The sequence below is a fragment of the Idiotropiscis lumnitzeri genome, chromosome 1 (genome assembly GCF_059441095.1).
Source record: "Idiotropiscis lumnitzeri isolate Australia: NSW breed Sydney's pygmy pipehorse chromosome 1, RoL_Ilum_1.0, whole genome shotgun sequence".
In the NCBI taxonomy this organism is placed as follows: domain Eukaryota; kingdom Metazoa; phylum Chordata; class Actinopteri; order Syngnathiformes; family Syngnathidae; genus Idiotropiscis; species Idiotropiscis lumnitzeri.
The window spans coordinates 16,592,686-16,605,756 of NC_142391.1; the positions used below are offsets into that span (position 1 = coordinate 16,592,686).

Genomic DNA, 13,071 nt, shown 5'->3' on the forward strand with positions numbered 1-13,071 from the left:
AACAGTTTTTCGGCATGCATTTTGGTTTCGACCAATTTTGGTGGTCAACGCAATGAGTTGATCAACTTTTTTTCCGCAGCTCGGCTACAGAAACAACTTCTCAACTTCTTAGACTTGATTTCTTAGCCGGAGGATGTAGAGAGACGTTTGTGGTTTGATTGAAGTCAGTAAATATTGAAAGAAGGTAAGACTTGTAGCTTTCCTCTTTATTGTTGACCATCTTGGGGTTAGAGTGACAGTTAGTCAGTGAAATGATGCCGTTGAGAGGAAAAATGCTCCGGCGTGTGATTCTAAAGCTCCTTTGTGGTTTCTGTCTGTATTACATGTCCTTCAAGTTCAAAACCATTCAGCTTGTTCCTTTTTATGTTATTCAAAACTCTCTATAATTGGTTCTGGTATTGAAAGCGCGGGATGAAAGATGATGTCACTCTTTAACATGTCAGGCTCGCTGTGTGAACCTCACCATCCCCGTCCAGCTCAATGGATTTAAAAACAAAAAAAAACTTGTGAAGCTGCTGGGTTGCCTTGAAGGGGCCCCCTACCCCTGGCACTGTTGGCAATCTTCATTCTAGGGGGGCCTTGATGGGTCGCGGTACTTCTGGTTGACGTCATGCTACCCAAACCATTATGATGAGATTAGTTTCAAGCTTGAGCACAAAGCCATGGTTCCAAAGCATCTCATCATGTCCTCTGTTTTTGTTGTCCATAAGTTCCTCTTTTTCCGTCAAGGCATTTCTTGTTCTGTCTACTGTTCCAGATTTAGCAATGCATCTGCTATTGAAACTTTACTTTTCCTCTCTGACAAACATGGTCTCATCTCCTGGGCTCATTTGCATTTCAAAAGGAGCTGCAAGCTCCTTGTACATGGCTGCGGAAGTGAGCAGGGCAACAGAGTGAATGTAAATACGTACTCTTTTGTGGTCTGGAGAGTATTGCGCAATCAGATGCCACCTTGTGACATTTGATGCATCCATTGACCCACAGCTTTTGCCAAAATAAATATTACGATGTTACCTGATTTGCATGATTGTTTCTAATGGCTGTGTATGCATTTACTATAAATGGATATACCAGAATTGATCAATAAAAATTAGCTATATGTATTATACAATTGTTAAAAAATAATAATGTTTCCCTTTTTGCAGGACGAGTTGGATTTGACTGACAAAAATAGGGAGGCCATGTTCGCTTTGCCGGATGAGAAGAAATGGCAGATCTACTGCAGTAAAAAGAAGGTAAGCTCAGTTTTTGTCTCGAATCTCTGGCTGTCCCTTTGTAGGCTGGCTGCCTACTCCCACAATGCCTCTACGTCAGTCATGAATGTTATTGAAAGGCAGCTTTCACCCGAGCCAGTTTTAAATCAGCTCAGCCACGCAGTCAGGCCCAAACCCAACTTCTCATTTCTTCTTTGGCATAAACATTGTCGCTCTATGACGTCCACAAGCCGCATACGGTAATTAATGCACGAGATTTACCAGCTTGCAAATATTGTACATGGAAAATGGTAGGTACACAAGTGTATGTCCTATCCCTGCTTTGCTGCTGTAACATAGTCAACGTACCATGAGCGTCATTTGAAAGTGCTGGTTAGCCCTCTATTTCACCCCCGTGCCCTTGCCAAAACATCTCCCCTTCCCAAAAACTCCAGCATCACTTTGTGGTCAAATATTCAGCAGGAAATGACATTGTGCTTGGAGGAAAAAAAATAGAGTAATTTAGCTCCTCATTCTCTCTCCATAGAAAATTTACTATATGATATTTGTGCCTCTCTGCTGAAAAGAAAAAGAAAAGGCAAGATTGCTGTCTTGGAAGTAGTATGACAGTGGAATCCCTCCTTCCTCCACCTAAAGCTTGAAGGCTTAGCTGATCTGATGGGCAAGGAGTAAACACATGATGCTTTGTGGGTGGGTTTGAGTTACTAAACCGAAACCAATTTGTGGCCTGTTCAGGTCTCATGGTGCAAGTTGCATGGAACATGTTGCATTCATTATTAAGTAGGCATACCGTTTTTGGGCAAAGGGCTTTGATACTTGTTTTGTGTATTTTCATGTTATGGAACAATACAATGTTTGTAATGTAGGTCATGAGCTGAAAAGGTTTCCTCCACCTGTGCATGCAAGTTTGTTTTCATATTCACTTGAAAACTCCCAAATTCGGTATTTCTGCAGTAATTCAGTTCTCTGAAGCAACTACAGGCTTTTATAATAAATACTCAGATGTTCTTCCATATATTCCAAAGTTTGAGATACTTTCTTCTGTTCAGGCTAGAGGTGAAACAAAATAAAATTTAAAAAAAAAGAGAAAAACTCTGTGTCCCGGGAGAAGAGCCGCAAAAAGCTGGAAGAAGAGCGAGACAAATACGTCATTCATGGATGGAGGCAATATTGAATACCTCACTTGTCAATGTGTGCTTATGCAGCCAGCAGTCCGTGTATCCTGTCTGCAAAGTCTGACAAATGTGTGTTTTACTGCACATTTATAGGTTATTTAGTCAAGCAGACAACACAGTAGTCCCCTGTCTTCTGTGGAATTACAGCATGGCAGCGATTTATTCGTAGAGGCCGCAAAATGTTGCTCAGTGGGTCCTGCCTGTGACAAACACTAGTTCCCTTGTGTTCCTCTGCTTGGTGACGCCGTCAGTTGTTGTGGTTGAATAACATAGTGACAAGCGTTTAAGTTTGTTTTTTTTCACCTGCAAAGCGACCTAAAAGTGCATGTAGCTGCCGCTGAAGGAATGCCAGTTGCGTTTCATTACCATCGACTTAAAACATTTTGAGAGTCCTGGACATTTTCCGAAGTGTGGCAAAACAAATCTCTAAAAAAAGTATGTATTTTTGTAAACGGCACGTCATGTAAAAAAAAAAACAAAATAGGCTAAAATTGCCCAATATGTAAAACATTTGGTGAAATGTATGGTGATGCTGCTTTCAATATTAGTTTGCTTCCCTGACATTGTTCCTTATCGCTTAAAATTGCTTTGTGAGGCTCGTCCCTATTTTGGAATAAGTGCTCTGAAAAATCTTGCAAATCCTAACACAGAAATAAAACCTTTTTAATGCTTGTTCAATTGAGCCTCTGTGAGCTCTACTTAAAGTAAATACTGTGATCTTGTTCTATTTTGCCTTAAGCGACTTAGGATGCATGTTTTTCTTCATTTTCTTAAAATGACAGTTGAATTTAAACCGGAGCAACTTGCTGTTCTGGTTTATAATAAAATAGTGTTTAAAGTAAACAGACATGTTCAGTACAACAAACATGAGTCCCTTTGTCAAGAAACTGTCCCTGCCTGCTGAGTTTTAGTTTTCCACTCAAGAGACTATCTTACAGCATTTTAATCACTAAAATCTCAATGTCAAAGATGATTACTCACACTATTTAATACTGCCGCCCTATTTTGAAACTATAATTTTTCTAATTGATTCTTAAGTCCAGTGCTCCTACAACGTTGTTCTCAACCTTCTCTCTGCTAACAAACTTTATTTCCTCATCTGACAATCTGGACGCTCTTTTAGCGACTCCTGTAATCGGTCATGTTAAGGAAATTAATGCAAATATGGACTCTGTGTAACGAGCTGCAGAACATCTTGACAAAGCCTTTGGGCTTTACATAAGCTATCCATATCGGCACCTCTGACCTCTGAAACAGCCAGCGGTTATGATATCTCACAGTGTTTGTGTGTGTGTGTGTGTGTGTTAGATGTACGCAGTGATGGGCATGACTGTCAGTCATCATTCTCTCATTATTTCAAGCCGCCACAGTCGTTGCAGACAGCCAATTGGCATCAAGAGCGTACTTACTATGTCACATGCATAAAAAAAAAAAAAACAACAGCAGACACGCACACAAACACAGCGTGGTGACTGGTAAAATTAAAGGAAAAAAAAAAAAGGGGCAATGTCATTGCAGTCTGTTGATGACTGACAAACAGATGTGCCCATCACAGGGAATGCGTGTGTGCTGTGAAACACAACTTCCCGTTATGACCTGTGGGTATGCTGATTTGTGTTCTTGTGTGTCCTCGAGCTTCCGCAAATAAATTGTTACTAACAATCATTCAGTACTTAGAGCTAAACAGCATCTGTAATTCTCATTATCAGTGCTGCTCGGTTCTGACAGGTCTTGATCTCTTATGTATCATTTAAGACTTATTGTCTTTATTTTGTGAAAGGAGCATTTTGTCGTTCCTCTGCTAATGCCGAACTCACACCACTGTCTCCTGAACTGACTGAAAGCCACATAAACACTTTACTTCTCTGTCAGCGTGTCAAAGATGTGCGTGAGGCTGCGCTTATGGTATGCTGGTAACTTGCAAGAAATGGCGAGCGTTATATAATTTCCAAGAACTCAATATCCTGTCAATTTCCTGTCTTTTTAGGTGAGATTTTTAAATCCGAGCTTCCATAGATAAATATCCCCCATGGAGATTTCGACTGTTTTGTCTGTTGGACGGGGCAATCTCCTTCAGTGCCTGTCAGGAACGTGTTGTAGTGAATATCCAGAATGTTTTAAACGAAATTGTCGTTGCCTGCGTATAATCCATAACACACAAGTTTTCAAAGCAATTCTTTGCGACTTAATTCGTGTGAACATTTTAGGAAATGCCTTTCTTGTTCCAGCATAACTGTGGCTCCTTGTTTAAAGCAAGGTCCACAAAGACATGGTTGAATTAGTTAGGTGTGGAAGAACTTGGAAACTTCACCTCAGCACCTTTCTTCAGCAAGTCCGCCCAGATAAAACACAACAAGCCTGCATTGATCTGGTTCTGACTTAAAGGAGACAGAGCGAAGTGCATCGTGACGTTTCTTTCATCCATGGCACGGTCCACAATGGCCGTGTGGTTGGGGACTACTGTGCTAAAGCACAAACGTTTCAACAATGTAAAAAAAAAAATTTTTCACTGCAGTAAGGAGTGAAAGTATCCATCTTGTCTGATATTCATTGAATATTCATTGAAGGTTTATTGGAAGTTGAAAATTTGTTTACAATTAATATTCAATGAATAACTGAGGATATGCATACTTTGAGTTTGTATTTCTGCCAAATTAATAATTTGATATCTCTTTGTTTTAGGATACATCTAATGAAAAATTAATTATTGATGAGTAATGTGAATAATAATAACTTTTTTTTTTCTTCTTCTTCCCCGTACATCCAATACGGTCGGCTAGGGAGCAGTCCGCGGTCTACCAGTTAACCATGATCGACTGTTTGGGCATTCCTGCTCAATTATGAATAATGCACACAATCCTTTGGGCATATTATTATATAAATTTAAACACGTAGTCTTGCGCTAGCATGGAACTGCATGGATAAATAGCATTAGAGTAAACATGTTTTTTTGTTTTAAGACTTTTCAGGCAAGAGGCAGACCAAGGCCTCTGCGTCGTTAATCTCAGGCTCAGGATCTGTCTAGCAATGTGTGCCGATCACATCAGCAGTCTGAATGACTTCTATTGTATTTAATTATTTCTACAGTATTTCAGATATATTTAACTTGACTTTAAAAAATAGCAGTGCAGACCAGAATGATGCCAGTTGCAATGGCAGAGATTATATCAGTATGCGCACTCAGAAAGGTAAATGTCTTTGTTGTGTGAGTGCAATTTACAAAGAAGAGGAGTTGATGCTTCTGTAGTTCAACCTTGGGCGTTATTGAAGGTAACGAGAAATAAGAACAGTTTAAGGCAGTGTTGCTGCTGCTCGCTCACCCAGAAGGTGCATAGAACGCATCATCAATACGATGCCAGTGCATTGCTTGGAATTAACGTACTGTATTTGTGAAATAAAGAAACAATATTTGGTATATGCTACAATGTGTTTTGCTTTTGCTGTATGTTGACTTTGAAAAAAAAAAAAATAAACAACCGCAAGCAATTTTATTTATTTATTTATTTATTTATCTCCCTCCCAGATGAGACTCAGTGATTTTGTATTTGTCAGGTTTTATTTGATGTGCAAAGCTTGACAAGAATAACAGTGTTTTACCAATGTTACTAGTCCAGGCTAAGCAAGACCAGATGGTTTTCTCACGGCGTCACACACGGTACAAATTGATCTCGTAAAAAGTTGTTTGAAAAGCCTTGCACAGGTAATGTTTTAGTCTGAAATTCTCGTGTCCTAGATATCATGTCCTTGCTTCTTTTATTCGTTTATGCGTGTGCTTGCATGTGTTTACGTGTGTGCGTGTTGGGGTGTGCATGCATGCTTATGCTCCTGTGTATTATTATTATTATAGTATTCCCTCGAGGCAGAAAGTCTGGCAACATGAGTGCCAAATAAATCGTAAATAAAAAGTCATTAGTATAATCTTGTAAAGGTGGACAACACCGAAATCCTTCATTATTGTAGTAAATAACCAGATTTTTGAGTTTGCCTGTCTGGTTCCGGCACACAACCGTCATCAGTCCGAGGTGGAACATTATGAGATGATTTGATTTATTTTCCTTTTCCTTTCAGTTTGTGTAAATGTATAAATCAATGTTTGACGGTGTGTTTACTTGTCCCTGAACAGGAACAAGAGGACCCGAACAAGCTGGCTACGAGCTGGCCTGACTACTACATTGACCGAATCAACTCCATGGCTGCTGTAAGTCTTACTTCTCGTCAATGGAATTCCTTAATAAATCATATTTCTGATACATCCCAGCTGGCCGACTTGCATCTTCAGTTTCCTCCATGTCCAAGTATGGGACTAAAAGGTTGCTATTCCTTTATGGGGCGGGGGGATGTCGTGCCCCTGCCGCCTGCATGACCAAATTCCATCAGTGCGACCCCAGTATTCTCCCACACTGTGATGACAAACAGGCCAGTTTTACATGCAACAGTCAGTGGGAATGGCTGTCGGAGACATGGAGGGAGGCCAAGATGGAACTGCTCATTACTTCTAGCCGTGATTTTATTTGGGGCTGCCAATGAAAACAAGTAGTCAGCCATGCTCTCGGTGTTATTTTAAGCACAACTGCTCCAATAGATGTTGTCTCGTTGTACATTAGACCACTGACCAAATTACGCCATGAACCCATCAGCTGGAAAGCATGTGGTTGAAGTGACTACAAAAAATGTTTCGATTCTACGTACATATGTACATATCGTCATTGTTCCCTGAAGAATTGTCTTAATTTTCACAATTTTTACATTGCGATGTCCGAAACGCGGACAAAAATGGACACATGTGTTTTTCATAAGACAGTGACGATATATAGCTATATCATGCAAAGACGATAGAATGAAGAATGCATCACTTTTCTACTTTTGTGTCTATCATCATTTGTGACCCGCATCAAACTGTGAGTAATACAAACGTCAAAGGAAGCTTTGGCGGGAAAAGCTTTCACTTATCATATGTAGGAGTGGGCAAAATTTCTAATTCCTAAATGCGTCATGATTCAGATGTCCACATATATGAATCCATCCACAAATTAATTATTTTAATGTGTTAATTAAGTAAAACTGTAGCTTCTAAATATACAGCACTATAAATCAGGGTACCTGTCATTTCCAGGACATGCGCACACGCCGACACGCACACAGAGGAAAACAAATATGTATGACCACCATCCATCTCGCCTTGAGTTCCAAAATTCTCCTTCTAATTTAAAAGCAGGCATATGGAAGCCTTTTGTTGTCTACAATGTCGACAAAACGTACAGGACAAGTGCTGAGTTACATGCAAGCCATATCACGCGGAAATGAAATACTTCAAATCTAACATGAAAAGTCAATTAAATGCTACCTACAATGTGTCGAGGAGACGGCTGGCTTTTTGCGGCGCTACCAAGCAGAAAACAATCCATATAGCTACCAGCCTAATCAGAAAAGCCGAAGTGAATGACGAAGGCCTTTGCGACATTAATTGCCAAATATTTGCGTCCTTTTTCCATCATAGAAAATGAGGGATTTCGAGTACCGCTGTACACGTTGGAGTCCATCTGAGGATGTTGATCAAGTCTTTTTCTTAGCAACGGTGTGTTGAACGCACTTAAAAAATAATTTAACTCTGCCAAGGGTTCAGTGTGAAGTCAAGTTAATATTTTTTAAGAAGGAGCCACATGAAATGAATCATAATAAAATCATCCCTGTATTATATTAAAAATATTCACGAGGACAGTCCAATTCTCCACCTCAACTCACCATTTCGCCCTTCCACAATCTATTTTTCACTCACTCCCATTATTTCCTCCTCCACAGTACTCCTTGCAGCATCTTGACAAGAGAATGTTTAAATAATTCCAACTTGATTTGTTTGACAATGACTTCATGTCTTGGCTCCCATTTGAGCTCACCAGGGAGAACTCTCCTTCCACAGTAGCCGAGTTACTGGATGAGCTCATTTTTGCTTCAAGGCCCGGCAAGATGGTGTTCATTCATAAAATCATGTCACAATCACATGCCTGACATTGTTTTAATGCCACTTTTAGCCCGACTCTGGTAGTTCTTGTTTGCGCCTTCACGTTACAAATTAATCAAAACATAAATATAAATAACAACAGAGAAATAATAAATGTCACAGTAAATATCTGCACAGTTAACTACGTTTTTTTGGTGTTTTTTTACCCATAAGGTCAGAGTTAAAATAGCAAATGTATTTATTAATCCAGCATGTAACAAAGGTTATGAATTGGGATTATTATTAATGGGTATATTTGGTCCAGAAATAAATGCCTTTGTAAATGCCAAGTCAACCCGAACCAAAGTGCTTTGGTCTGTATTAGTGTACCGAAAGACAAGCACGGTCACAATGATATGCAGTCAGACTCCCTTTCAGTGCTCTATGAGAAGCCACTGTGCGAAAAAATTAAATAAAAATCACTTAGGACTGACAGTCTCACATTAAAGTGATGCCTGATGACTTCAGCTTACAGTTTCATCAATGGCCAACTCCTTGACTGTAGCAATCGTTTCACCTTACATCCAAATGGCTTCTTCAACCATTTGCCTTCAATTTTAAAATGTTGACTGGAAATCGACATATGTTCGGCACATACTGTATGTGGTTGCAATTGAGAATTTGATTCATTGTATTCATTGCTCACTCAGTTAAGGAAGCATCAATGCTTTAGGGCATCTTTCTGGCTCACGAATGCTCCTTCATGGGAATACCGTCCACTGGTCTACTGTCTGGTTTTAATAATAATATCCCCATGTAATGCACTTACAAATAACAGATGTAGAAATATTTGGCAAGATTCACGCCCAGGGTGAACTCAGTATACAGTTTGTCTCCTCGCTATTTGTGTGTCCAACTTCCCTTTGACTCACAAATGATTCATTGCCAAACGCTCTTGGCATGGCGTGTTTCAAGCATCTGGACGTTGGGCTAAGTTGACACAATGGTTGTTTTGACTGAGCTCGTTCTCGATTAAACATTCACACATTGTACAGACAAGAAGTGTTGTGAAGTAGTCAAACGTGTGGTGGCTCCTCTTAGCTAGGCAGCTATTGTTAGGTGATATGTCCTTTCTTGACGTGGAATATTTACACCCACCTCACATCTTCATGTCCTGTTAAAGGGTTGTGTTTAAGAATATGGAGCCATCTTTTAAACAAATATCTCCTCAGTCAATTAATAGGTAGCCACTGTGACTTGCTTACTAGTAACGGACACTCTCGAACCCTCACACTTGGCATGTAGCTTCAATGGAAAAAAGACCGCAGATTAAACAGAAGACCTTGTGGTTCTGTTAGAAGTCGGCAGGGCAGCAGTTTGATGATATGGCAGCCAGCCTTGATGTTATGTTGAAATGTCTTAACACTAACACAGGACGAGGAACATTTTTTTAATGCTATTTTCGGCCATTTTGATTTCAATTGTTAGCGTTAGCCTTCTGGAGTTTCTTTGAGCAAAATAGCAACATTAAGGGGACATATGAATGAATTCGTATCGATGGGAAACAGGAAAAGGTAAATAGTAACAAAGTTGTCGATGAGGCCGCTTATTGCGCCTCATTCCCAGGCACGCTTGTCAGGTGTTCCACGGAGCGATGGCCGCTCGGAGCATGCCTTCATCGGACACGCATGTGCGGGTGAGGAAGTGCCTCCAGCTGGGGGACGCTGGTGTCCCGACCAAGGCGGCCACACGAGGCGACTCCCGGATACGCTGATCGAGCGTCCCCCAGGCTGCTCGAGAAAGTGGGCATGTGTTTAGTCTGCAGGGGCCGTACGGGGGTGAAGCCCCCAATCATTTTCATTTTGCTTAGAGATCAGAATGAGCAGAAATGCTCAGAGATTTTTTTTTTTTGGGGTGAGGAATTAGGATTTTAACATGGCTAAAAGCTCAAAAAGCTTGACCTTGCATGACACAGGCCCTTAGTGACAGTCTGGTGGATTTCTGGTGTCTAAAACATCTAAAAAGAGACAGTGTAGTCTATCTCAAACTCTCAATGATTAATTCGATCTTACTCAGCTTTTTTTTTTTCCATTTTCTCGCCAGATGCAGACCCTGTTTGCCTTTGATGAGGAAGAAATGGAAATGAGGAACAAGGTGGTGGAAGATCTAAAAACAGCACTTCGGACTCAACCCATGAGGTAACCTGTGAGCAAATTCTTTCCTATAGACACGAAAGTGACTTGCTTAAGATGAACGATGCAGCTTTACCTTCGTATATGACGTGTGAACCCACTGTGTGTTCAGGATTCAGCACCCGCTCATTCACCTATCCATTGATTTTGCTGATTATTTTCCTCCAAATTTTTTTAAGAGAGAGGATGGGGTGAACAGGGTATCTCCTGCTTTTCATGGAAAATAAAAAGACAAAATAACATATATATTTTCACTGCAGTTATAATGAAGATCAGTTATAGAAGGATATCTTATACTTCCAGAATTGCAGGAGTCCACTTTAATGCGCTGTCTTCAAAGATCAAAGTAGTCTATTGAATCTTAGACTGGATTATTATTTCATGGCCCGTTAACATTTTAAAATGAGACTGACTAAATATATTATTTAGGTGTTATTTTTAGATCATTGTGATCCTCTGTACTTCAGCGTGTTCCTCAGCAGCTGTTTGGTGGCAATTATCAGAGATTAGGGATACTAAACCATCCAATGATACAAACTGGCTTCTCTTTCCTCTTCAGCAGCTGCTCAATTGCTCACTTCCATCTTGGGCCAATTGAATGATGCACTGGTCAGGAAGCAAGCTGTGTGTTGTCTTTTCTGTAAAGGAGCCATGATGTGACAAACCTCATGTGTGGAGTGACAAATACTCAGAGCAGAATTTATGTCTGGGTCACGTCTGGTTTGTAGGCTAAATGCATTCTGTATCTTAATGCAAATTAAATCCATTATTATATTATGCATTTAGAGAATATTTACAAATTTAATTTTACTTAACAGGATTGCATGACAATAGCTGAGTGGACATTCATTAAAGGCTGACATTGCTTTTTTTTCCGCTTCATTGGTTCTCCCTCACTTATCCATGCTGCACATTCAGAGAGAAAAAAAAAATAAATAAAACCGATTTAGGTGTCGGACTAATTTCATTGGGCACGCCTATCTCGTATTTCTGCAAGTTGGCCCCGCCACCTCCTCACGCAGGACAAAAAGTCATTAGCGAGCGAGTAGTGGACATTAAACTCTGAATGTCATTGTGGAGCAGTAAAGTGGACTATTGACTAGTCTGTACAACCTCTTTTACTTGACTCAACAAAAATGTCATTTGCAATACACAGCCTATGCAGAATGAATGTTATACTGTCCTTCATTGTTGTAGGGGACAAAATCTCCTATTCCAAATTGAAATAAAAGACGCCAATCTCGTTTTTGTTTCGAAGGCTTACATGAACGAGTATCCCGCGTTGCATTGTGGCAAAGGTCGAATCCTGGTCGTTTTTTGTAGCTTGCAAAATAAAGTAGAAGAAATGCAAGAAGAAGAAAAGGAGGGAGAAGTAATAGAAATAGCAACTAATGTGTGATGTATCGCTAGTTTAGCATGTGGTATATGTCACAGAACCATGAGGCACAATATCCGTATGGGATTCGAGCTTTGGCCACAATACAACGTGGGATTTTTGTTTGTTGTTGTTTTAAAAAAAATAATCATAATCAGCCAGGATAATAATTATAAGGGAGATTTTGGGTGCCACTCGGAGCTCTTAATTTTAATATGTACAAGTCACACCTGAGTATAAGTCGCTGGACAAGCCAAAGAAGTAAAAAAGTGTTCCTTATAGTTTGAAAAATCCGCTGTTTTTTTTTTTTTTTGTAGTATTATGTTATCGGAAAAGTCTGACATTTCCCCCAGTTTTTCATTCTTTCATTCAACTAACCTCGTAAAAATGATAGCAGTGAATCTCCATTGCATGCATAATTGCGCTTGTGACTTTTTGTGATTATCAGGATAAGTGGTCACTCATTAAGTCTCAGCTTTTTTATGCTCAGCCGTGTTGACGGTAGCAGGTGAGTTCCAGAGAATGAGTGTTCAGGGAAATTGTGTGCTAGTTTGATGACAACTGCAGATTAAGTTAATGAAGGATATGCGACAGAATGCCAAGTTTATTGATGCCTGGGTTTTACTTTCAAAAAGGTTTTACTTGTGTTATTGTCTCTGTGTTTGAAGGGATTGTTTGTGTCAAATGTGACTGAGGACTTCAACTTAATCTTGACATCTCGCACTTGTGTCACACTTTGATTGCAACGTCTCATTCTGTCTGTGCTCTGTTTTAATTCATTGCTGTGTTGGGTCACTGCCGATATTGGCTGTAGTCCCTCCTTGCCTCTGGCGTTTCAGAGAGGCAGCTGCTCTGTGGCGTGACAAAGATCTCCTGTGCCCTCGGACCTCTTTTTTGCTTGGTCGCAGAGCAAAAACACATGGTGGGCATACAAGGAGACAAGTGGCATGAACAGAAGTGACATTGATAGCAAACTGCCTCTTCAAAACTTAACAGCTGGATGCAAGCGCATCAACCTTGTTGTCTTTCAATGTCATCATCAAGCCAGATGCCATTGAGAGCGGACACTGGACAGCATACAATCACGCTCACTATTGCTTTTGCTTTTCTTCTGTGCTATGCTAAAAGATAATTAAGAAATCTAGATTAATGGTCTACATCAGACGTGGGCAAAATA

The 13,071-nt window shown here is 40.1% G+C and overlaps 1 protein-coding gene across 2 annotated transcripts in view; it reads left to right on the plus strand.

Annotated features, from left to right (window-relative positions):
• Nucleotides 1–13,071, plus strand: part of LOC148343431 (disheveled-associated activator of morphogenesis 2-like) — an 81,924-nt gene that overhangs the window by 42,864 nt on the left and 25,989 nt on the right. For both annotated transcript variants that reach the window (XM_088290775.1, XM_088290859.1), the window contains exons 3-5: nt 1,146–1,235; nt 6,513–6,587; nt 10,431–10,525. In XM_088290775.1, the coding sequence (XP_088146901.1) occupies nt 1,146–1,235; nt 6,513–6,587; nt 10,431–10,525 (260 nt within the window). The remainder of the gene's footprint in view (nt 1–1,145; nt 1,236–6,512; nt 6,588–10,430; nt 10,526–13,071) is intronic.